The 27504-nt window shown below is 37.4% G+C and overlaps 1 protein-coding gene across 3 annotated transcripts in view; it reads left to right on the top strand.

The window, feature by feature from the left end:
* sbno2b (strawberry notch homolog 2b) overlaps window positions 1-27504 on the top strand; it is a 160075-nt gene that overhangs the window by 93196 nt on the left and 39375 nt on the right. For 2 of the 3 annotated variants that reach the window (XM_072594156.1, XM_072594158.1), the window contains 10 exons: window positions 4833-4985; window positions 9031-9108; window positions 10543-10639; window positions 13360-13520; window positions 15128-15261; window positions 16875-16965; window positions 18317-18460; window positions 19151-19286; window positions 22654-22759; window positions 27147-27300. In XM_072594156.1, coding sequence (XP_072450257.1) covers window positions 4833-4985; window positions 9031-9108; window positions 10543-10639; window positions 13360-13520; window positions 15128-15261; window positions 16875-16965; window positions 18317-18460; window positions 19151-19286; window positions 22654-22759; window positions 27147-27300 — 1254 coding nt within the window. The remainder of the gene's footprint in view (window positions 1-4832; window positions 4986-9030; window positions 9109-10542; window positions 10640-13359; window positions 13521-15127; window positions 15262-16874; window positions 16966-18316; window positions 18461-19150; window positions 19287-22653; window positions 22760-27146; window positions 27301-27504) is intronic. The other variant, XM_072594157.1, reaches the window with a different exon arrangement.

The following is a 27504-nucleotide window of genomic DNA, read 5'->3' as shown; positions in this document are numbered from 1 at the left end:
AAAATGCTGAAAGCACAACACATTCAAGATGATGTGCTAGAATCACTGATACAACCAATTCGTCGATGATCAGCAAAATCCTGTCTGACATCTAACTGACTTATTACTTTTTTATTTAAGCAACTCTCTTCTTGGCTCCTTTCAAATTGATTCTCTCCAGTTCCTTTTAATGTTTTTAATGGCTTTTTTTCCCCCCCGGGAGTTTGTGTCACTGAGGACTTGACCACATTCTCCTCCTTCCAATATTTCCTTGTTCCCTTTACGTGGAAACCCTGATGCTTTTGGAAGTGGAGGGGAAGTAAATCTATAATCAATGCAACAGAGTAAGCAAACAGTGAAGTTGAAAAGTAAGAAAAAAAAGAGTTGAGCAAAATTAGATGTGAATGGCATAGAAGTATGATGGCAGGAGAAAGCGAGCAGATTATGTACCTTTGAAATATAGCCAGTTTTGTATTGTCAGATATTACAACAATGAATTTGAACATTCCAAGGTCCCAGAGACAGCAATAACGTAAATGAGAATCAAATGCATTGTGTTGTTCATTAAAAGTTGATTGTTAGTAACTGTTAGTCAGGAAATGAGATGATGCCCTCTCCTTCAAGTTGTGCCGAGGGACTTTTTATGTCCAGTTGAGAGGGTGGTTGAAACCTAGTTAATGTAAGAAGCAGATATCAGAACAGCATGAACAACAGTCAAAGAGTAGCAAAAGAAATAGAAGTGAAAGAAAGGATGAAATAAAAAATTATAGGAAATAGAAAAGTGTGTGTGGAAAAACCTGTTGAGAAAGAGGTGAACAATAGAGAAAGCAAAATGCAGCAAAAGAGAACCTACCCCCATCGTGGTAGGGCAGGGTGTAAGCAATGAATAATATTATAAAAGGTCCTTTGAACCATTTAAAGCTTGAAAAAGTGCAGCATTTCTCTTACTCCAATATAATTTAAACTTCTTTTAGGATCTGTCTTACTTTTTGTCAGCCCACTGGTTTCATATCTGTTAAACTTGGCTGATGTTTGCACGAAATTCACTTCTATTCCATTGTGTATTTCTTATCCAATCATGTGATTGCGATGTAAAATAAAGATAGCAGCAGCCAGAAACAAACACTGAGCTTGCTGCACAGTAAATATTTGGGAGTTCAGTGCATTTGAATACACACATTATTTTGAAAGAATTTATGGGTTACCGGGCATCATCCATTTACAGTAAGGAAATAGATTTTCTTAGATAACCATGAAATAAAATTTACAGCTTGCTAAGCAAAGGGGTGTACAGCTGACAGTATGGAAACCACATATTCAGGCACAAATATTGTATACTACTCTTGATCTGAGCCATTGGATTATTTTAAACTGCACAAATATGTTATTTGCAATTATAATATTGACATGCCAGGCAAACATAATATATTTAGCCAGTTAAAATGCAATTATGCAGGTAATTTGAATTTTTTTTCCAGAATTATGGAGGGGTTTATTCTACATGAATAGCAAGTGTTGTACCCATTTATTGTAAATAAGTGCATCATTCAAGTAGATCATTGCAAAAATACATCAATTTGCTTGTGATATTTCTTATGACAAGTATGACTTATACTTTGAGAGGCAGCAAGAAGCTAAATTTGGCAAATATAGGATTTGAGACCAGTTTTAACATAGTGTATAATATTCCCTGCCAGTTGAATGTTTTTACACTAAGTAACAGTACATTATTTTACAGGACAAGCTAATAGAGCCTGTGATGTTTTTGCAATGGTATTTCTCTCTTTCACCATTTATTCTTCTGCTTTCAGACTGTTTACTCTGCTGTTCCATTATTATATTGGAATGGATATGAGATTTCTAAGATAATGTACATGGCTCAAGTTTACTAACTATGTTTGAACCCATGATTTCATGGAGACAAATTCAGGATAACATGAAATTACTGTTATTGAGTAATGAGCAAGGTGGATTAGAATGTGGATTAATGAGCTGCATTTGTTTAGTGCCTTTTTTCTCATTGGATGTATTGTTTGATTTTAAAAATACATTTTTATTCTGAGCTTTATGGAATTAACTGAACACTTGGCAATAAAAACAGTGCTTCTCATTTGGAGAGTTTCATCACAAGACTATAAGAAATAGGAGCAGGAGTAGGACCCTCTAACCTGCACCTCCATTTAATGGGATCGTGGCTGATCCAGTGTTCCTAATGTGCTCTTTCTAGCCTTTTTTCCTGTAACCCTTGAGTTCCCAACTGATCAAGAATCTACCTCATCGTTAAATGTACATAAGGACTCTGTCTGTACAGCTCCATGTGGCAAGGAGTTCCAAAGACACTCAACCTCTGAGAAAAGAGATTCTTCCTCATAGTCATAGGTCACCAGCACAGAAAGAAACCTTTCAGTCCAACCAGTCCATGGTAAACATAGTCCTAAACTAAACTAGTCCCACCTGTCTCCTCCTGTCTCATATCATTAAACCTTTCGTATTCATGTATCTATCTAAATGTCTTTTAAACATTTAAACCCGCATCCACCACTTCCTCAGGAAGTTCATTCCATGTGTGAACCACCCTCTTGTGCTTTTAAAAAAAAAACTGTGCCTCATGTCTTTTTTTTAAATCTCTTTTCCCTCACCTTAAAAATGTGTCCCCAAGTTTTGAAATCCCTCATCCCAGTGAAAAGACCACAACCATTAAATCTATCCCCTTATAAACTTACAAACTTCTATCAGGTCACCGGACCCTCCTATACTCGAGTGAAAACAGTTCCAGCCTATTTATAACTCAAACCTTCCGTACTTTCCATTGCTCGCACTTTTTTCACTGGAGCATAGGAGGTTGAGGTGACCAGATAGAAGTTTGTAAATTTATAAGGGATATAGATCCTGGTAAATCTCTTCTGAACCCACTTCCAGGAACATTGTCCAGTGCTTGCTTTTGCAAATTAGAGTCATAGAGATGTACAGCACAGAAGCAGACCCCTTTGGTCCAACTCATCCATGCCAACCAGATATCCCAACCCAATCTAGTCCCACCTGCCAGCCTTTATCCTCCCACACCCTTCCTATTCATATACACATCCAAATGCCTTTTAAATGCTATAATTCTACTAGCCTCCACTACTACTTCTGGCAGCTCATTCCATATATACACCACCCTCTGCGTGAAAAAGCTGCCACTTGGTCTCTTTTATATCTTTCCCCTCTCACCTTAAACCTATGCCCTGTAGTTCTGGACTCCCCCACCCCAGGGAAAAGACTTTGTCTATTTATCTTATCCATGCCCCTCATAAGGTCATCTCTCATAAGGTCACCTCTCAGCCCCAGGCGTCTTCCCCTCCAACCTTTTGCCAGCTCCATGCTCAGGCCTCCCGTTGGTTGTTGCTGCTGTTGAGTAGGTCAGTTGCATTAGTCAGGAGTAAATATAACATAGGGGAGATGGGTCTGAGTGGGTTGATGTGGACTTGTTGGTCGAAAGGGCCTGTTTCCACACTGTAGGATTCTCTGAATTCTATAAATCAGCTTTGTTTATTAAAGCAACCTGGTTGGCAGATTTGTATTATTAAATGGAGAGATTAGCATCTATAATCAGATGTGTCAATTGCTGTGTCGAGCTTTTATTTTAATATATGCTGCGACTAATGCAGTAGTGGGATTTCAGCAAGACAGTGCACTCCTCCAATCCCATTTGCAACACCTCTCGTAGTGATCAGCTTACCCTTGGTGGTTGTGTTCCCAGTCCACAACACCCTGTCTTGCTGTGTTCTATTTCCCAGGACCGTTCTGGATTTCTCCTGTCTGACATTAACATGCCAAGGAGCTCATAGTTCCCTCCTTACTTCCATACTAAAGAATTTTTTGTGCTTTTTAGTGCCAAGCTATTGTAGAGGTTAGCCATGCCTAACCCAACCACATTTGTATCTAGATTAAAATTAATTTAGTTTACAGTAAATCTGTTGACTGTGAATTAGTTCATGCCAAATCTTCAGGAGCAATTAGTAATCATTGGTCATGAACTACTTATTAGATTAGATTAGATTAGATTAGATTAGGTTCCCTACAGTGTGGAAACCTGCCTTTCAGCCCAAGAAGTCCACACCAACCCTCCAAAGAGTAACCCACCCAGTCCCATTTCCCTCTGACAAATGCACCTAACACTACGGGCAATTGTTTATTCAAGACACGTTGCAGCCAGTAGAGTTGTGATACCTGAATGCTTACTAGACATGTATACTTATTGTTGAGTAGCAAATCATCAATGGAAATCGAAGGTACTCGCATGGTCCTGTGGGAGAATTCCTACTGCTGAGCCAGGAGGCTCGGGTCCAAGCCCCACCTGCTCCTAAGGTGTGGACTAACATTTCTGATCAGATTGATTAGAAAATGTCTATCAGTATCAAGGTCTAAGTTTCTAAATTGGCTATATTCTCTGAAGTATAATTGTTTAGACATTTGACGTTAACAACTTTGAATAACCAATCTGTTAATTGCTTCAAGTCTACATGTGATTAAAAATATTCACATGGTTGAGTCAAACCCCTTCCTTCTCTGGAACTCGGACATTAGTTTCATGGGTGTTGTAAGTTCGTTGTTCCGTGAGAAAATATATTACATTTCTAAACCTGCGGAGAAAGCATTATGTTAAAAGTAAAATGTATGACTTTAAACATTTTTTGACAGCAATCTTGACTAATGGTAGTAATTTATAGATAACCTTTTTAAGTTTCATAGTGTTACCATATAAAGTTATAGCACCAAAAGCCTTTTAAAAAGTTTTGTTTGAGCATTCAACAAGAAGTGTTCCAATATTTATTTTTTTCTTTTATTGATTCTTCATCTCTGTTTTGCAGGATTTCAATTGTATGGATGATAATTCCCTTTTCTCATCACCTGATCCATCACTATCTGATATTGCTGATACTGAGGATTTTAATCTGGATGTTCTTAATCCAAGTATTTGGGATTCAAGACTAGATTCCAGTTTAGAGGTCTGTATTGAAAGGGTATGTCTGGATATATTTCACAGATTATTGATAGCAGTGATAATACTACTAACATTGAAAATTCAAAACAGATTAAACTTTTGGTCATTTTGACACTTATTTGTGCAGTGCTTTAAATAGTTCATGGTTACATTGGTGTAATGGTATTCACTGGGATACACCAGCAAAAAGATCTCTATCAAAGAACAGACTCACGTCCTTAAGCAACCTCATTGAGAAGTCTATGTCTGACCCTGTATTAAAAATAGACACTTGATGGCATAACTGGCAGAAGAGGGCAAGTTTGATATGTCACCCATCCAGACCTGTTCTCAGATAGTATCCACATGGAGCAAATTTAGAATACTCTTCATAAAACATATAGTTAGTATTTTATTACACATAATGTAGAGAAGAAATCCTTACCCAGTCACTTCTAACTCTAATGTAAGTCAACTTTAGGATCAACTGTAATAGTCCTTTAGTGGACTCAAAACATAATGAGTTGACCCCATCGGACATTTTGCAGTAAATGTTCACGAGAATCTTTGCTCAGGAAGGTTGTTCAGTGTGGAGCGTTGGAATAGAAGGTGGGCCGAAAGTTGATCAAACATGTCACAATGGAGTGTGTCAGTAAGGTGTAGCACAATTGTTTCACCCAACTTGTGGGTTTTCATCAATTGGCGAATGTGTGGAGGAACACTGCTTGTGAGGACAGGAAGCCAGGGAGGGTGGTGGTGTTGGTTTGAGGGTTCCAGTTATAATGCACATTGCTGCATTCAGTCAAGTATCAACAAAATGTGTATGTGGTAACTTATGCCAGAAAGATACACAGATCTCTGGTGCAGGGGTGATGGGGTATATGCTGACGTCCAGAATATTGTGTAAGTAGCAACCCATGTGGATCCAGCAGATTTGGTTAATAAGTTGTTTCTGTTTTTGACTCTGTTTTTTTCCCCAGATGTTCCCAGAAGGTGAAGACCTATCGAGTGTCATTCCCACCTTTTTTTGGGTTGGGATCATATTTTAATCTCAAACAATCATTTTAGATGTACAATTTTTTTTTGCTACTGGCATTGTGGAGGTCTAATGTGCTGGATATGATTTTAGAGGGATTCAATGTGAGACGACATTTGCTGCAATAGTCCTTTGTAACTTTGTGCCATTTTGATTAAGTAGGTACTTTAGAGAGCAGAGGGATAGTTTCCATGGTAGTCTATTGACAAGTCTTCTCTATGCACTTCTTTGAGGTCGACTGTAAATTGACTGTTGTGAATGGGTGCTTCAACAACTGTCCTGGTCATGTTGGAAGCACCCTGAGCAACTTTAGGACCAAGCCAATCCGTCAGTGTCATGGGTAGCTGTGATAGCCAGTGGCTCTGTGTCTGTCTAAATGTTTTTTTGGAAGACATTTTTGATGTAGTTGGTAAGCACCATAATTTGGTTGCATGTGCTGCATCCCTTATGGAAACTACCATGGTCAGCTTTAAAGATGGTCTTTACTTCCAGAGATGTGCATTGCAAGGTAATGCGCTCAAAGTTTTGAAAATACACAAACTATTGAAAACAGTCAGTATTTGATTGCCCATGGGAAATCTTTTCTGAAAGTTTGGAATAGTAATGATTTTTACCATATACTACATGTACAAGAGTGTGTTTGAGCTGATTTTTGTGTAGAACTGGCTCAACGAGGTGTAAGCACAGGGGCAAAGGTATCTCAAGAATTGTAGTGCAATGTTGTCACATTGAGACTCATTGTAAGCTGATCATTGGCTAGGATGTTCTTCAAGTCCAAGATGATGATGTGACGCTTAATCCATGTGTTTTTAGCAGCTTGGCATTGTCTAGATATTTTGGCTGCCACTCAAGATCGTCTGCAAGCTTTACTCATTTTAGGGGGTAAAGGTTGCATTTCAACAACAATGTTTTCTGTTTTAAGTCTATCCTCCAAACTCCTGCATGATCCCCCACATTTTGCCTCATTTAAATACCTCCAGAACCCTGCCATCTATATTTTGACTTGTAGGTCATGTTCATCTGTCACATTTGTACTTGCTGACCTACATTGGCTACAGATCATGTAACATCCTGTTTTTAAGCTTTGTTTATAAATCTCTCCGCGACTTCTTCTCCCCCACCTCCCCAGTGTCGTAGCCCTCTGAGACAGAAATGAAGTAATAAGGGTGTTGGTAAGAAAAGTGCTGCAATAATCATGGATCACTTTTAAGGAAGTATTTCCAGATTCTCAATATTAAGTATTCCTTTGAGGAAGAAAGACTCTGAGAAAGATGAATCACCTGTAGTTCACGAAGGTTTAAAATTGAAAGAAAAGGCATAAAGTGCTACAATGAAAATTGATATTGGGAAATATGTTTAGAAACTGGCCAAGAATAACTCCTCGAAAAATAGATTGTCAGAGCAAATTCGAAGTAAATGTAAAAACAGATTAATAGCTTCTAGTAACATACAAAATGGAACAGAGAAAATAAACATTTGTCTCTTAGCTGATGAGACTGAGGATATAATAATGGGAAACAAGAGTATGGCAGAGACACCAGCTGTGAAAGAAATAGAAAATGTTTGTTTAAACACACTAAATCCCAATAACAGTAGAAAATTTGGATGCAACCTCGAGGGAAGAATTTTTAAAACACCAATATCTCTCAAAAGTAGGAGGCTAACTGTACTAAAGGTTAAATGGCACGCCTGTACCTGATTAAATGTATTCTGGAGTTTAAAAGAAGTAACTGCTGAGATAGAAGGATCTGGGTGCCCACTTAAAAGAAACACGCAAGGTTAATATGCTATATAACTCGGAAGGAATGTTCATCTTTATTGCCAGGAGAATGGTGAATTAAAATACAAAAGTTTTGCTGCAACCCCACAGAGCATTGGTGAGATCACACCAAGGTTATTACAAACAGTTTCGATTTCCAGAGAAATAAATATTTTTAATCAACCATCTCGAGATGTTGTGACTGGCCTCTTGAACAAGTTGGGCTTTAACTCAGACCTTATGGCTTAGAAGCATGGACACTGCCGCTATAGGTTGAGTGATACTTACTGAGGTTTAGAAAAGATGATCTTAGTGAAACCTATAAAATTGTGAGGAGCTTGCATGATGTAAGGTGTATGATTTATAGATAAATTTAAAATTATTGATTTTTAGAGATTGGAGTTTGAGCTAGCAGCATGTAGATTTTTAGTCTGTATGTATGTTGTGGGGGTTGGTTTAATGATTAACTTCTAAGTGTTTTTGGTATTCCCTTTTAATACAGAGGATTAAGGAATGATCTCATTGAGGTATTTAAGGTGATTAATGGAACTGATATAAACTGAGAAATAGGGCTGGGCTGTTCTTGGATAATATCAGAAAGCATTTTATTTACACCATGGTAGGGAAAATCCAGAACTCTGTCAAAAATTTGTGGAAAATTTCTCTCATTGTAAACATCTCAAAAATGAAAATGCTAGGTTTTTGTTGGACACAAGATTAAGGGCCTTGGAACTGAGATATGTCGGTGGCAGTATGATACACATCATCCACGATATAATGAAATGGTAGAGTAGGCTCAGTGAGCAGATGACCTACTGTCTGTGTTTTTTTCTGATGTTTGCACGTTGTTATTGTCACTAGTGAAAGTTGGGGACATTCCTGCTTTGATATATGGTGGATGCAAAAGAAACAATATAATTTTGTTGCTTTATATATGTTAAGAGTCAATTATAGGACATAGGATTATTCATATCCTCTTGTAAATGCACCATTTTACTGAAAAATGGTTATAAGTGTCAGAATCCGTTCTCATCCTTGCTCCATCCAAGGCTATTCTGAGAGTTTGAGCAAAATGTTTTGATAAAATACAAATTCAAGAAGAATATCTGAGCAGAGACCAACCCAGTTTTGAACTGATAATCATATAATCCTTCTTTCCACATAAGTATCTGGAGATCTTGCTTACCCTTTTTTTTTGGAAGAAATTCAAAGATGAAATGGATTTTGAGTATGAGAGTTATTGTTTTGATGTACCATTTCAAAACTCATTCCTGTCTGTTTGTTTTACAGCTTGCACATCCATTTCCACTAAATCTGCCATTTTCAAATCATCTACAAATCAATAATGGGCCGACTCACTCTTTTCAGGTATTTCTTTTACTCTCGGTAGTTAGTATTCACATTCCAGAAATATAGCATGTAATTCTTGTTAATCTTTGAAATGGTTGAGTTTTCTAAAAACAAAATTTAGCTACAGTTTCTAAAAATATAATAGAAGGCAATTGTTAATAAAGATTGGATTAGATTTTGCTTGGTGATCAATTTTTCATAGAATTGGCCAGATTGCCTATATTGACATGAGTGTGCCTGTTATACTGTTATAAATGAGATGCAAGGGCCTTGCTAAACTTGCATTTTTGTTTGAGTCTGAGTAGAGCATCGCACTTTATCCTTCCAAATGCAATAAAGCAGAACTAGTTTGACCCCACCGTAGTACAGATATACCTTTGGAATTTTCAACAATCTTGAGAAATAAAGGCTTTAAGTAGGCTTTCAAGTGTTAATACTTAAAGCAAAAGGAAGTTTAGAAACCAGAATCAAACAAAAGTTTAGAAAATAAGTAAAAGACCCATTTAAAGCAAAAGTAGAGAAATATTAAATTATATATTGAACTAAACTGCAATTTGGATCTCAAAACATGAGGTATGAAAATATAGCAATTTAAAGAAGCAGCTACAGTTCAATAAATCTCTTTCAAATATTTTAAGTTCAATGCCTTTCATGACACGCGGAGAATTCATGCCTAGAACTTGATTATTACCACCCAACACTGCATTTTTTTCTTGTTGAAAAGTTGAGAATAAATATGGAATATGTATGAAAGTTTATACATGGCTTAGATGCACATAACAGAGTTTTTACACAAATCCTGACACATACCTAGACCTAGTTCAAGGTTATCCAAATGAGGACTCTTAAATAATTTTGTTACTTTTAGTGTCATATTATTGACAATTTGGTGTCCATTAGTCTTATTTGAAGACATTTGTTATGTAACTTAATTCATATAACTGAAGCACTTTATGAAAATAGTGATCCTATTCTACAATGTTTCAAGCAAATTTAGAAGGAACGTGTACTGTATTAGATTTTTTTTCAGAACATTGGAAGACAGGAAGGGACATTTTTACACCTTTTGGAAGCACAATGTGACAGCAGACATTTATATTATAAATGATGTAGACTGTTTGCTGGAAGTTTCTCGAACATAAACTCATCCATGTTCAAAGGTGCTTACCAAATTGGATTTTGTTGTTTTGAAAATAGAAAGTCACATCAGTTTTTTGATGATTGATGTTTGGATGTTATTACCTGCCTGTCCTGGAGATTTTTTTTTTGTAATTTAAAATGCCACATTGCCAGTGTTACAGTTGGAATGATAGAAATGTTTGACAAGATCCTCATGTGTTAAAGCTGGCAGTGAACTAATGATTGAAAGCATGACCAATATTGAAAAAAATGTACATTTCTCAGAAGATTCTCCATATCTGAATGGCTCTAACACTTCTGTTGCTGTAATAGACTCCACCCCAACCAGAAGAGGAAGAAGATGCTGATGATGAGGAGACAGAAGAATTGGGCCACGCAGAAACATATGCAGAATATGTACCTTCCAAATGTATGTAATGAAAAATTTCTGTTTGGAAATTTTTCGTAATAGATTTGTGAAGCACTTGTACTTAAAATATTTGGTCACCAACTCTCTATTCTATATGGAATTTATTTTGTAAGGAAATTAAACTGTTCAGAAATGTAATTTCTGTACAAAACTATCACGAAAGTTTTTATTAGTCAATCTGTAAAAACCTGTTTTCACACATTTACATGGACTTGAACCCAGATCTTCTGATTCAGAAGTAGGGACAAAGACAATAGGTGCATGAGAAGGCCATTCAGCCCTTCAAGCCACCGCCACCATGGCTGATCATTCACAATCCGTATCCTGTTCCTGCCTTATCCCCATAACCCTTGATTCCACTATCTCTAAGAGCTCTATCCATCTCTACACTGCTTTTGGTATAACATAGTTAGACATCACTTGGTACTGAGGTAAAAATAATGACTGCAGATGCTGGAAACCAGATTCTGGATTAGTGGTGCTGGAAGAGCACACCAGTTCAGGCAGCATCCAAGTAGCTTCGAAATCGACGTTTCGGGCAAAAGCCCTTCATCAGGAAGGGCTTTTGCCCGAAACGTCAATTTCGAAGCTACTTGGATGCTGCCTGAACTGGTGTGCTCTTCCAGCACCACTAATCCAGAATCACTTGGTACTGCCTTGGCTGTTTATGTTGTAAGGTCACTTCCATCCTCATGTAGAGTTAACCTCCTTTCCTTTCATGCAACACATAAAGGACAGTAGTCTTAGCAAAATGTCTCTCAAATTTTTTTTATTACCCACATGGACATGTTACACCACTTCTCTGTGGCATTACAGCCTGAGGTAGAACTTGTTTGTTGACCACTTGACCCACAAGTAGGAACACTGCCATGATGCATTAAGATGCTCAGTGACTATTTTATATGACAGTTAACTACTGCTCTTACTTGACCAAATCTTTCTTAATCCACCTAAATGGTATTCCATGATTCATTTTCTCCCTGTTACATGATGGATACTACATTTGCTGCAACAATTGCTTACCAAACTGGATTTTATTATTTGAAATGGACTTGAACCCAGATCTTCTGATTCAGAAGTAGGGACAATAGACAATAGGTGCAGGAGTAGGCAATTCGGCTCTTCAAGCCAGCACCACCATTCGTTATGATCATGGCTGATCATCCACAATCAGTATCCTGCCTTATCCCCATAGCCCTTGTAGTAGCTAATGGCCTTATCCTTTTCCCTCTTCTCTTATTTTTGATTTCCTTAGGCAATATCCACCAGAAACATTGTTAGCTTTTTCCACTTCTACATGGATAGTATTTACCTTTATTCCACTTTCCATTATTGTCAAGGCTGTTGTCACTTGGTGTAATTACTTTACTTGCTATTAAAACCTGTTGAAGTATTAAATCTCCAAATTAATATTGATAATATCGAATCTTTTTATTTTGACTTCCATAAAAGTTAAGGTACTTCACCAAATGTTCTGCCCCAAGTTAAAAATAATACCCAAAAGTGTGCATCTCATGTATTGTTCAGCTCTAATCTTAACTTCCTACCCATGTCCAAACTTCTGTCACGCACTGTTGTCTTCTGTTACATCACCAATTTTCACTCTGCCTCTTGCCTTCTGTGACCAGAACCTAATTATTGTCCTGATTTTCTCAACACTTGCTTTCTCCAACAGCTTCCTTACTCCCACCTCTCATTAGCTATAAGATATTTGGAATCTGGCATAACTTTCCTTCCTGAGCCATGTTGGCATTCCAGATATCTTTATTGTCCTTGGTTCATTTACCTTAAAACCTTTACACAATTTTGCTCTTTTCTACATAAGAAATAACATCCACCTATGCTTTCCATTAAATATCCTCTTCAACTAGGGCAGCGTGGTTACTCAGTGGTGCCTCTCAGCACCAAGGACCCGGGTTCAATTCCAGCCTCTGGCGACTATTCGCAGGGGATAAGTGTGAACTCGATGGGCTGAACGACCTGCTTCTACACTTTAGGAATTCTGTGATCTCTATGAATGATGTTTGCTCCTGCATAGAATTAGGAAAATGCCCAGGGTGCAATCCGGACTTTGATGCCATTTACAACTCTTTTTCACACCAAGAGTGGTGTGTATTTAGAATGAGCTGCCTGATGAAATGATGGAGGCTGGTGCAATTACGACATTTAAAAGACATCTAGATGGGTATATGAATAGGAAGGGTTTAGAGGGAGATGGGCCAAATTCTGACAAATGGGACTAGATTTATTTAGGGTATCTGATTGGCATGGACGAGTTGGACTGAAGGGTCTGTTTCCGTGCTTTATATCTCTGACCTGGCATAGTCTAATTTTGATTTGAGGGATTCAATGTGAAGGACGTAAATGTTAGTAGGAGTTGGGTCTGCCAACACTGAAAATCTGCTAGGTATGGAGGTTAGCTGTCTGAAAGGCTGGCCTTAGTGCTCCAGCACTGTGCCTTTACACTGTCATCAGTGATTACGCCTTTAACAATTATTTTCCTGTTCTCTGGAATCCTCTCAACACTTGTGCTTAATTGGCACTTTTTCTACTTGCAGGAACTTACTCAATGTGCAGAAGTAAATTAGTTATCAGATAATCTAAGATGTTTATATTTAATAATCCTGTTATTCAGTTGGCATATTTTTGAATTTGAATGCTATTTGCTTTAGAAGGGCTGTATATATAGAAGATAGAAATAACTATATTTTCATATGCAGCTAAAATTGGAAATAGCCATCCAGACAAAGTAGTTGAAACAAGTACTTTATCAAGTGTGCCTCCTCCGAATATCAGATACACACTCTGCCTTCCTGAAGCTACAATTTCAAATGGCTCTTTGTCTGCACTACAACTAGAAGCAATCATATATGCATGTCAGGTATGTTTTATTTAGTGCATTTCTTTGGCTTATCTGGAAGGGAGTTCTGAATGTGCTGTAGTTTTATATTGACAATGAATTGTTAAGTTCCCAAAGTGTAATTCAAACACAATTATTTATGTAATTGTTCTCCGTATATAGATGATCCTGATGAGACTACATCTATACCACCCTAAAGTTGTCCCAAGAAGGTGCTGGCCCTTCTCTTTGCTTTGTTGCTACTATATTTTTGCAACCACTAAATTATGAGTCAAGCATTGTTCCAATAAAGTCATATGTAGGATTAATTAGTTATTTTCCCTGAAGAGCATGAATGAGTGAGTCAGGTTTTTTCCACTAATCTAGCATCTTATTTCTGCTGCCAGGTCCCATATTAGCTACTTTAATTCTATTTTCAATGAGAGGTTACTAATGATGCTTCATGTAAAAGACTTAAATCAGTCAACAAAAACAATAAAAGTGTTTTTGTTACACAACTCCAGACTTTTCTACAGAATATTCTCAATGTTTGCTTTGAGGAAGATTATTAAAATTGCTACGAAAGCATGTTGTTGAAGAATGAATTGATACTCCCAACTATAGGAAAAAAGAAATTCATTTTAAATATCAAATGTCTTTGTTCACATTTTAGAAAATGTGCTTAGCTGCAGGACCTCAATTCAAAATTAACACAGCTGAAAAGACTTATAGTGGCAAATGTTTAAGCTTGCTCCTCATTAATAAAACTGTTGTGCACCTTGGATTCAATGAAAATTAAAATTGGATCACTTCTGAAGAAGTGGTGATCCACAATTATAATTTGATATCTGGGCAGTAAGATCAATTCCCCACCACCCTGAACCTCTGTGCTTTTTCATCTGTTTTTTTTAAACTGCAATTGGAACTGATAGGAGTGCAAATATTAATTACAGTAAAAGATCGTTTGACTTCAATAAACTCAGTCACTGATACTTTATGGGTATAGCTTTGTTAACATGACTTACGCACCCTTCTTCTGACGATGCATCAAGCAAGCCAGTGGCCCTGCTGGTGCCATTAACTTTCGCTTAATTAATAAAAAAAAAATTCTGGAGTATGTATTGAAGTTCATGATCATTTCTAAAATTAAGCTTATTAAAATGCAGCGATTATGCAGTATTTTCTGTGAAGAGTTACTCTCTTTTTCTCATCTTTCTCTGAAGGCACTAATATGGGATCCCGCATCCCATTGGTACCTGGACCAAGTAGGCAATCCTCATTTGTGCACCGTGACTGTGAGTTTTGCCTGGCAATTCAACCACAGCAATGTCATAGCCAAACTTGATCCTGTCACACTCAACCTCCACTCATGCATGATTTCTAAAGTCACTGGATAGCAATGGGGTGAAAATACTGTCTTATTTTCCTCCAGATTGCAATACCCTAATTGCTATCCTGACCAAGACCCGTTAATTCATTTACACTAGGAAGGAAACTTAGGACCTAGTCATCTGTGTAACACTATCACATTTAGTAGTACATTTATTCATTGTGCCATTGGGAGGGTGTATTTAAATGTTCATTTATCTACCATTTAAGTTGTTACTGTGCAATGGAAAAATCTAGTATTCTCTTTGATGTCTGTTTAGCAACATGAAATTTTGTTGGAAAATAACCATCGTGCAGGGTTCCTCATTGGTGATGGAGCTGGTGTTGGAAAGGGAAGAACCGTGGCTGGTATTATTTATGAAAATTATATAAAGGGCAGGAAAAAGTCATTGTGGTAAGTATAATGTAATTGTAATATGTATGCAAAATAGACCTTTCTTTGTTTCTGGAAAATAAAAATGGTTTGAATTCTTTTACCTTGACCTAAACTGACTCCTATAAATTTATCTTGGCTTACCTGTACAAGTTAAACCAATGCGTCAATCATTTCCTGCCTTTACAATACCTCAATATGAACTGGAGGGTGGTTTAAACACTGTGTGCATTACCAGAACTAATATGAAATAGGAGCTTAAGTAGGCCACTTAGCCCTTTGATCCTTTTCTACCAGTCATTAAGATCTGATATGGCTTATCTATTCGTGTTTTGAGTTCCAAATTCCAATCTAGTCCTGAGAACCCTTAATATCCCTGCATAACAAGAATCGATCTACCTATGTCCTAAAAATATCTAATGACCCACCTCTAATACATTCTGGGGCAGAGTTCCAAAATGTCTCAACCTTCTCAGAGGAAAGAAATTCTCCTTGTCTCTGTTCTGTAAGAGAGATCCTAATTTTAAATAGTGCCTACTAATTCTGATCTAACCCATGAGGAAATATCTTTTCCATGTCCACTTTGACAAGGCCATTTAGGATCCTGTGCACTTTAATCAAGTCACCCTCACTTTTCCACAGTTTGAAACATCGACGGAAGTACTTATGCTCGAAACGTCGACTCTCCTGCGCCTCGGATGCTGCCTGACCAGCTGTGCTTTTCCAGCGCTACACTTTGACTCCAATTGCAATTTAGCCAGCCTGTCCAATCTATCTTGTTACACAACCCACTCATTCTCATATCACCCAAGTTATCCTTCTCTGAACTACCTCTGATGCATTTACATTCGTCCTTAAATAAGGAGACCAAAAAAACACACCGTATTCAAGATATGGTCTCACTAATGCATTGTACAACTGAAACATAGCATCTTTCCTTTAGCATTCAATAAAGGGATAGCATCCCATTAGCTGCCTTGATTACATGCTGTATTCTGCATGCTAACATTTTGTGTCTCATGCACTACCACAGAGAGTTTCCCTCTACTTTGGGATTCTGCAGTGTATTTTTTTTATTCTACCTACCAAAGTGAACCATTTCACGTTTTCTCACATTACATTCCATCTCCCAGATTTTGTTCACTCACTAAATCTATCCATATCTCTCTGAATTTCCTTGTCATTTTCACAACATGGTTTATTACCTATCTTGGTGTCATCTGCAAATTTATTTACCATGCTTTTACTCCCCTCATTTAAGACATTGATGTGATACAAGATCACTCAGAAAAGTGTTTGCAATGGAAAGAATTGCAGTAATTTCTTTAAAGGCATATAATTCATTGAATACCCCATCCTTTTATAATTCCACTGAGGGAATACTGTAATCGCAGAGGTATGTTATAGCCTGTAGCTAGTGACACAATATGATTTGAAATCTAACTTTGATAGACTGCATGATCTTCTCTCGTTCCTGTGCTTCCAGCACCTATTGATGCATAGGAAGTAAATAATAAAATGCTGGATAACAAATGGAGCTTTAAGAAAAATATTGAGTAATTAAAAAGTATTGTTGAAATGTACTTGTTAATCCAAATTTCATGTTAATTGGATTCAATATTATCATGTTATAGGTTTAGTGTCTCCAATGACCTGAAATATGATGCTGAACGGGATCTTAGAGACATTGATGCTTCAAATATTCCAGTGCATGCTCTCAACAAGGTATGAAGAGCGATCTAGCATAAGGTTATTTATCTATGATCAGTATAATATACCAGATCATAGCTCCAAGTCTGCTTTGAATTAAAAGCACATGATATTAAATAAGTTATGGAACATTAGAAATAGGTCTTTTTATTTTGACTGCAAAGTAGCTTTTTAAATTTGTTGTTCTGCCCTTAGTTCATCTACGAAACACGCAATCTGCCTAATTTTAATTGAACCCATCTGTTGCCCACTTTGTACACTGTCTGATTTCAATCTCCTTTGACATCAACAAGAAGTAAAATAAGGTGGAGAATAAAAGGACCACCTGAATCAATCCTGCCAATTTTCCATTAGGAGAGTTAGATTAAAATTTCCCTCTTTATATGGGTGGCTCAGTGGTCAGCATTGCTGCCTCTCAGCGCCAGGGTCCCAGGTTCAATTTCAGCCTTGGGCGACTGTCTGTGTGGAGTTTGCACATTCTCCCCGTGTCTGTGGGTTTCTTCCAGGTGCTCCAGTTTCCTTCCACAGTCCAAAGATATGCAGGTCAGGTAAATTGGCCATGCTAAATTGTCCATAATGTTAGGTGCATTAGTCAGAAGGGGGTGGGTTACTGTTCAGAGGATCAGTGTGGGTTTGTTGGGCCGAAGGGAATCTAATCTAATCTCATGCTGGCCTAAGGGACAGAAAAATGCCTTGCAACGCTTGACCAGATCAACAACTGGTGTTAAAGATCAGCGAGCATGACTGGGTTTCTAATTTACTTTCTCTCTCCCTTTGCACCTATTTAAGCTGAAGGTACTCAATATTGTAAAGTATGTTATATTGTGACATCTATGTTCATAAGTGTGATTTTTAAACTGGTGACAAGATTGTCAGCTGTGATGGTTTTGAAGCTTTGTCGCTTCTATATCAGAAAGTCCCAGGTTCAAATCCCATTCCACAGATTTAGCAGAGATATTTTGGTTCATGTGAAATACAGTACTCTCAATGCTGCACTAGTGGAGATGCCATCTTTTGGAAAGATACTAAGCTAAGGCCCTGTCTGCTTGCTGTTAGATGCATATAAAAGATCCCACATCCCTGTTTTGCAAAAAAACGGGAAATGATATTTGTATTGTCCTGTCCTATATTTAATCCTTGATCGTTATTACTAAAAATAAATTATCTGACCTTCATAATGTTGCTCTTTATGGAAAGCCACTGCATGCAAATTAGTTGCCTCATTTCTGGCATTACAACAACAGACTTCAAAATATTTAATTTACAGTAAAGCCCCTTTAGAGCATTCTGAAGATTTGGAAGGAACAATGTAAGTTGCAAATATTTATTTTATGCTTGGTTATGTAATTTTATCAATTTATTGCAGATAAAGTATGGTGATACAGCTACTTCTGAAGGTGTATTGTTTGCAACGTACTCTGCATTGATTGGTGAAAGTCAGGCTGGTGGTCAACACAGAACAAGGCTAAAACAGATTCTGGATTGGTGTGGGGAGCACTTTGATGGTGTTGTATCCTTTAATTATCAGACTTGTAAATGATTAAGTTTCATTAAAGAAACACACTATTGATATTTTAATTTTTTTTCAATGACTTGTGAAATATTAATAAAGTTCACTGTTTTAAACTTTCAAAAATGATGACAAATTGCAATAAGTTGCACGCACCATTAATAAGTGTTGCAATTAGTTGTCTTCTGGAATGCTACAGCTTGTGTATAATTCAAGAATATTAGATCTTGTGACATCAACAGTCCTTTCATGTTTCAAAGATGCGTGAACATTAAGATAGACATGTTACAATGGATTATTTGTGCTCTGATATCTGATAGATTCAAGCTAGGAGAATCAGGTGGCACGAGACAAATCTGATTAATTCTGATTATTTACTACTTGCGAGATTGTTTCTTGGAGAAACTTTTAGATGAAAGGGTGTAAACTCATGGTTTCATCAGCTATAATCCCATCGATGCATAGGCTTCTAATGTTGTTCAAAAAGAAGATCATTCATATCATTGTCTTCGGATTTATGGAACATTAATCACAACACTTCAGATTGTTTCACCGGTAGTGTTTTGAAGCTTTTCTAAGATATATGAAAAGTTGCTAAAAGAATGCAAATCCTCTTTTCCTTCTATTTTCTGACTGCAAAATAAAATTTTCACATCGTTTGGATTTTCCTTGACTGTTTTTGCTCCGTAGATTGTATTTGATGAATGTCACAAAGCAAAAAATGTCTGTGTGAATGGCAGTACCAAATCCACCAAAACAGGCCTGGCTGTCTTAGAGCTGCAAAACAGATTGCCATTTGCACGAGTTGTTTATGCAAGTGCCACAGGTATGATCTATTTCTCCAAAAAAAACCCTTATTTTTGTGTATTCTCGGCTAATACTAATAGAACTGTATTAGTGTGAGTGTATTGCATGAGTATATCAAGAATCTTCAGTATTATCTTCAACAAGACAATACTGTTTCATTCTTAAATAGCTATCTGTGCAATGGCATTTTCTCAGTTTTAGAAAGATCTACAATAATCCCATGTTGACTTGGTTTACAATTGTTTGTGTACTAATAATATATTAGCATCATACAGCATATTAAAGCAACAAAACGTCATAATATATTGGAAGCGGAGGAGAGAGTAATTTGTTTGCGTAACACCAGTGTTACGTTTGTGTTGAGCCACAGGCTGCTACTAGTGCAGCTTTCTTCATTAATGTTGAGAATCCTCGATGCCTGCTTTTAGGGAGTTAATGCCGTGTAAGATTGCTACAGTGATGCATTTCTCCAGGCAGGAATGTTAACTTTTTGAATGTTAATTCATACCCAAGATAAATTAAAATGGAACATTGTTAAGCTAATTTATCCAAGAAAATTATGACATTTCCATAATCCATGAACTTGTTTTTGCTACTTGCTTCCTGTAATATCTGGTCACTACAAGGCTGGCCAGCTGCCTTTAAATCAACCATTGTTGTTGGGTTTGGTAGATAATTTTGCAGCCAGGCTTCCTTCCTGCCACTAACCCCCACCCCATTTGTCCAGACTGGAGACTGGGTACAGATACACCCAGGCTTGCCTGTCCCATTGCCTAGGTTAGTTTGGGTTTTTTTTGTTACTGTTCATAATAATTAAGTTGGCAGATTTTTTTTTACAGAAATTGACAACAGAATTGCTAAGACTTGTGATTTTACTTCACACAAAGTGTTAATGAAATCCTTTTTATAGGAGTGCTTTCAACACATTTCTCTCCAGTCAAGTAAAATAAAGAGAATTGCCCTAACCAAAAGAACAACAAAAAAAAACTTTGGTTATGGCTAGATAAAAATATGGCATCTGTTTTTAGCATGCTATAGGCTGATTCACTTATCAAGGCACCACATTGTAAATGGTAAATACTCTGAAGTCTCAGAGAACCATTGGCCTGCTCTCTCATTGGAGAGCTAACTGGTGATGAGTTTAACCTGACAGTCATGGTACCTCAAAGGGCAATTTTGAGCAGATGGGACCTTCATGTTGACCTCAGGCAGTATAGGAATTGAATCCACACTGTTGGCATCAGCCGTCCAACCAACTGAGCAGCTGTAGAAACAAGAACAGAAAATGCTGTAAAGGCTCAACAGGGCTGGCAGCATCTGTGGAGAGAAATTGAACTTACTGTTTAAGGTTCAATGACCGTTCCTCAGAACTCAGAGCAGCTGTATAACCAGCTTTTCCACTACAGCACAATCTAGCATCTATTCAGCATTTTGGAAAATTGCAGAGAGATATCTTGTCCATAAAAGGCCAGACAAATCCAATCTAGCTAATTACCACCTCTTCGGCCCACTATCATTAATTAGCTGTCGCAAACAGTGCCATCAGGCAGCACCTAATGAGTAATAACCTGCTCAGTAATGCTCAGTTTGGATTTTGTCAGAGCCACTGGGTTCTCGACTTCATTACAAAATGTGTTTAGGCAAAAGAGGTAAGTTCCAGAGATGAAGTGAGAGTGCTTACCCTTGACATCAGTGCAGCATTTGATTGAGTGGGACATCCAAGTAGTCTCAGCAAAATTGAAGCCAGTGGGCAATTGTCCATGTGATTTTGTAGTTAATATATTTATGAATGTTTTCCTCCTTCAGCTTATCATATTACCTCATGATAAAATTGCACAAAATTGCAGCATCATAATAAAACTCTGAGAATTTGGTATGTTTTCCTTTATCAGTCAGAGTATTGAGTACAGGAGTTGGGAGGTCATGTTGCGGCTGTACAGGGCATTGGTTCGGCCACTGTTGGAATATTGCATGCAATTCTGGTCTCCTATTGGAAAGATGTTCTGAAACTTGAAAGGGTTCAGAAAATATTTACAAGGATGTTGCCAGGGTTGGAGGATTTGAGCTATATTTAAACAGCCCCACCCTGTTCTCCCTGGAGGCTGAGGGGTGACCTTATAGGGGTTTACAAAATTATGAGGGGCATGGATAGGATAAATAGACAAGGTGTTTTCCCTGGGGTTGGGCGAGTCCAGAACTAGAGGGCATAGATTTAGGGTGAGAGGGAAAGATATAAAAGCGACTTAAGATGCAACTGTTTCACGCAGAGGGTGGTATGTGTATGGCATGAACTGCTAGAGGAAGTGGTAGAAACTAGTACAATTGTGACATTTAGAGGCATCTGGATGGGTATATGAACAGGAAGGTTTGGAGGGATGTGGGCCGGGTGCTGGCAGGTGGGACTAGATTGGATCGGCATGGACGAGTTGGACCAAAGGATCTGTTTTCCGTGCTGTACATCTCTATGACTCTATAATATATAGGAGCACAATAGGCCATTGAATCTGCTGTTTGATCCTGGCTGATATGTTTCTCGACCCTATTCTCCTGCCTTCTCTCCGTAATCATTGAGTCCCTTACTAATCAAGAACGTATCTATCCTTGACTTGGCCTCTACAGACCTCTGGCAATGAGTTGCATAGATAACCACCCTCTTGTTCATTTGTGTGATTTATCCACCATTGCCAGAATTTAACTTTCTGAAAATACTTGAATGTTAATTGTCTGCCACTTTTTAAGTCTATGTCTTGAAACATTGGTTATTGAGTTCACGTTTTTAAAAAAAAAAGTACTGGAGGAACTCAGCATCTGTAGAGAGAGAAACAGAGTTAACATTTTGAGCCCAGTCCAAAGAAAAGTCATACTGTTCACCTTCCTTGTTTTCTGTTTCTGACATGATGTTTGATAGTGTTTGTCAAAACACACTTGCACAGCTATCTTTCCAATCCTCTGACTTTGGCTGCTGCTTACTTCACACAAATTCCAGCTGAATTCTATTTGTCATGTTTCAGACCCAAGGTAGATTACAGATACCTCTGAGGTAACAACACCCCGCAGACAGCTGCTACTGTCAGAAGCTGAGATCCATATTCAGTACCATGCACAGCTGCATATACGCTCTCGGTTTCTCTCTCACCAATTCTGAAGTACAGTCATACTAGACTTGAAACTCTGTTTCCCTCCATAGATGCTGCCAGACTTTGAGTTTCTTCACCAACTTCTGTTTTTATTTCAGATCCCCAGCATCTGTCGTGTTTTACTGTTGCTGAATTAACATAGAGAAAAATGGCAGCATTTCGCTTAACGTGTCTGGAATGTTTACTACCACTTGTACAATGTTTCTACTTCTATCCCTTAAAATATTTTTGCATTTTAATTCTATAAAGGTGCCTCGGAACCAAAAAACATGGCTTACATGTGCCGCTTGGGTATTTGGGGAGAGGGCACGCCCTTCCGCCAGTTTGAGGATTTTCTTCATGCTATTGAGAAACGGTGAGCTTAGATTTAAACGTTAAAGAAAAGTACCAATGTTTGGAAAGTACTTTTAGTAATGATTGCTTCATCTTCTACATGAGCAGCTGGTTCATCTTAAGCAACTCCATGGTTGAAATTTAGAATGCAGTGCATGACAAAATGGTCAGTACAATTTCAACATTAGCTTTCAAATTCAATAACTGCTTGAAGGAAGAAAAAGTACAGGAATGTGGGGAAGAGAGGAGAAATAGGACAAATTGGATTGCCTTTGAAGGAGCTGGCACAATGCAATGGGCTGAATGACCTTCTGTGCTGTACTAGTTCACTGGTTTAGTGAATGTTATGGATGAGATTAAGTATTTTCCCTGTAAGGGTTGATTTTCTCACTCTATGCCAGCCACTTATGAAAAAGGTAAATTTTATATGGCATTTCATTCAGCAATCTTTGAACAAAAAGGGGTATAAAATTAGAATACTGTTGGCTAAAAAGATCACTTCTGGTGACAGTGAAAATTTAAGATAGACCATCAGCAACCTATTTGATAATTCATCCTATTTCATTTTTGGGAAAGAAAGGGCTACCACGGAGAATAAGAGAGATGATGTTGTGGGAGCACCATGAGCTCCAATTCACACACCATCAAAATATAGACATATATCGCAATTTCATCATCATCATTGTGTCAACGTCCAGGAATTCCCTGCTTATAATCCTAGTCACAAGAATTACATAACAACAGGCATTTAAAAAAAGCACTTTTAAAGTAATGAACAGTCCCCGGGCACTTTGCAGCATTGTTACTAAACAAAATTTGACTGCAAGACACATAAGGATATATTAGGATTAAGTGCCCAAAAGATTGGCCAACAAGTTTAGTTTTAAGGAGCATTAAAAAGAAGGCAGAAGGTTTGAATATCACCTATGTACTGAGCACAACCCAAATAGACTTACCTTTTGTGATTTTACATTCTGTATTTTGGTCATGCCATTTGATATATAGTATTGTCATTTGGCATTGGTTAGCTCAGTTAATGGCATAGTTTGCAATGCAAAGCGAAACCAACAGCGCAGGTTCAATGCCTGTACTGGCTGAGATTATCATGAAGTCTTACCTTCTCAACCTCGCCTTTTGCCTAAGACATGTTGGCCGTCAGGTTAAACCACCACCAGTCATCTTTCAATAAAAAAGCAGTCTATAGTCCTTTGGGACTGTGGTGACTTAATGTGTGTTTTAGCATTTAGAATTTTTAAGACTCCATCTGTACACCCTGATCTGAAATCAAGGATTGTCCTTCTAAGGCAAAGTTCCTCACCATTCGGCGCCATTTATTCCAGATTTCATGGTTGAATGAAATTGAGAATTTGAAAAATAAATTGATGAAATATGGTGAAATATCATATATTTGGATTAGTTCAGCTGAAGAGCCTGTTCTTGTACATACAATGTATGTAAACTGAAATAAAGTCCTGGAAAATGCTCTGTGTGTTAGAATGCATTGGTAACTGATGTTGTATTTCAGTATGATGACCTTTCATCAGAACAGCATGTCAGTGAAAATGTCTTTTTTCTGAATCGAAGTTCTGTTTGATGTGGGAGGCAACATGCTGATTGCTGTAGGAGTTTAGTTCAGTGCACTGCATCAGGCTGATAAGATGCAGATTGACATCCTACATGGTGCAAGTTGTATTACACATTTAGCTGTGACATTCACGGGGGAGAGTCCACCACTGATCTTTTGGGTGTTGTGGTTCTTGTTATTGGGCAGTCAAAAGGAAAGTGTTTCCTAAAAATAAAAACTGATTGCGAAGATGTTGCATGTATACCGTGTTTGTTTATTAGTACATTGTTATTAACAGTAGATTTAATTGTGTAATGAATTACATCATATTGTACTTTATTGTATACTGTGAATCATGCAAAATAAACAATTTCCATTGGAAGTGATCAACTGAAATTGAAATCTTTGTTCAAGCAATCCGTAGTCAATTCCATGGATTGTTTTTAATTTGAATTTTCAGCTATTTAACTGTGAGTACTGTTCATGCTTGATGAAATCATTGTACATTTGATTGCAAGCGACTTGAATGTGTAGTGTGTACAGATTCTCCCATTGTTGAGGATTTGAGGCAGTTCATTCTGTAAGGAATTATGGTTATATTATCTGGTCCTGTTTGTTGTGATAGTTGTCCTCACCTGTTTTGTGAGAGGTCATTGCTGGTGTGCTTTCTCTTTGTGGACATTGCTTGGGCTGCTAACAAAGCAACAGAAGCTTGTATGTACAAAAAGTACATAAGGGACCAGATCAGAGATTAATGAAAGAAAATATTGAAGATTAATGACTTAATCGTATTAATCATGATGATCAGATGGCAAAAAACAAAGACTTTTTTTTTCAAAATGTGAATGATAATTAATATTCTACAAGAGGCACTTGCTTTGGACTTAGTTTCTATATACTGTAGATAAATGATCTGGATATATGGATTGAGAACAGCCATCAAATGACAATATTGCAAATTGTAGCATATACTGTACACCCTGTATTAATAAAGGCTACAGGCTGATGCAAAGATCATTAGGATTGATGACTGCAACTTGTTGAAGAATATCCATATTGCAAGTTGAAAATGGAAGTAATTGTTAAATTGTTAGCTTTTGAATGGAGAAAGGAGGTAGAGAGTCCATGGTAAATATTGTGCAGTGAGAGAGACATCCCATTATAGGCAGAATATAAAAGTGCCAGGAATGGTTCAATGTGCAAGATCTGACCAGGAATTGAGTTGTAGTTACAATAAATATGATAAATAATTTCAATGGGCTACATCACACTCCACCCAAAAACTACAAACAGCAGAATAAAAATATCTATACAACATTTTCAAGAAAAATGGGTACCCAATAAATGCAATCCACCGATTCCTCAGAAACAATCCCAAACAAACAGACACAATGCAACCAAAAACTATAACCGCGTTATCTTATATCAAAGGCATCACAGACCCCTTGGCATCATGGTGGCCCACAAACCTACCAATGCACTTAAACAGTGATTAATGAATCTAATGATCCATTAGATACTACCAGCAAAACAAACGTTATTTACAAGATACCATGCAGTGTTTTTTTTACAGTTCTTGCATCAGACAAACAATCAGGAAACTTGCCACCGGGATACATGAACACCAACTAGCTACCAAAAGACACGACCCACTCTCACTAGTTTCCATCCATACAGCCAAAGAAGGCCACCACTTTGACTGAGACAACATGTGCATCCTAGGACAGGCGAAACAAAGACATGCACGAGAATTCTTAGACGCATGGCATTCTAACCTGAACTCCATCAATAAACACATCGATTTAGATCCCATCTACCTTCCCTTGATAAAAAACTGAAATGACATCACCCTCCTTAAGAAACCAAGACCTATAAATAGAGAGGTGAGACATACCACCAGCACTTTACTGGAGACACTCACTGATGGTGTTATCTAGTCATGGTGACAAAACATCTGAAAACAAACCTTCCAGCTCAGTGAGTGAACTTGCATACTTATGTGGCACTTGTTACAGAGCAGTACAAAATACAAAACTAATTTGTCCATATATTATTCTAAGTAGCAGAGTATTCTTTGTAGTAGAGTCAGTTTGATTTTGCTGATCTCAGATCATTTTGATAAGTCTACTTAATCAACAAGTTACATCATTTTATAAGTCTTAAAATACTTTAACAATGTATGGGAGAAAAAAAGACAACATTTTTCAGCTTTGGAGACATAATTATTGTGTTATGTCAGTTAATGATTAGTATAATCTTACAGAATTGAATTAGACCAGATTATTACCAGTTAACATAAACCTTGCAAGGAAAGAAGTGTGTTGGTCAGGAATTCTTCTTGCCATTTTCTGGTACTTTCCATTCCATAATCTGCAATTTTCAAATGGAGGTGTCTGTACCAGTGCAAAGATATTAGAATGGCATGTTGCAGCTCAAAAAGAACTACTATAAAAGGCCCAATTGGAGAGCAAACAATTTAGAAACATCTTTAATATTGCCGACAATCTTAATATCTCTCCAGTAGTAGTCAATTCCTTTATTTAAAAGAGGTAGAACAAGAACAGTTCTGTACATGATCCTAATAAATTCTATGTGGTATTTTAATGCAATTGCCAATGTTTCGCATCACCAGTATTGTTTACAATTCCACCCAGCAGTAACGGGGAAAAAAAGCATTTTCCAGTGCTTTTCTTTACTACCAGATGTCTCAGAAGTACTTTCCATCCAGTGAAGTACTTGTTGATATGTAGTTAATCTTGTAATGTGGGTACAAGGTAAAATAGTTTGATCTTCAATACAAAATGACAAATTTGAATCAGCATATTGCAATTTGTTTTTCGTTTAGTGGTGTGGGTGCTATGGAAATCGTTGCCATGGATATGAAAGTTAGTGGCATGTATATTGCACGGCAACTGAGCTTTGCTGGAGTGACATTCAGAATAGAAGAAATACCTCTGGATCAAAGTTTCCAACTTGTATACAACAAAGCAGCTGTGCTGGTAAGAGTACCACTTATTTCACCAATATTCCACTGTTTTGGCTGGTACAAGTTAAACGCCTTGGAAAACATGTTGTTATGTAAGCTGTGAACGTAAAGTATGCCATAATACTTTTCGGAAATAGTATGCTTACCAATTATTGAGCAATTATCAAGTTAATTTTCACCTGGCTGGGCAATAAAATATTGGAACAGAACCTGCAAA

This window comes from Chiloscyllium punctatum, chromosome 24 (genome assembly GCF_047496795.1).
Source record: "Chiloscyllium punctatum isolate Juve2018m chromosome 24, sChiPun1.3, whole genome shotgun sequence".
Taxonomy (NCBI): domain Eukaryota; kingdom Metazoa; phylum Chordata; class Chondrichthyes; order Orectolobiformes; family Hemiscylliidae; genus Chiloscyllium; species Chiloscyllium punctatum.
The sequence above is the reverse complement of the archived record's forward strand: the minus strand, read 5'-3'. Positions and strand labels throughout refer to the sequence as shown.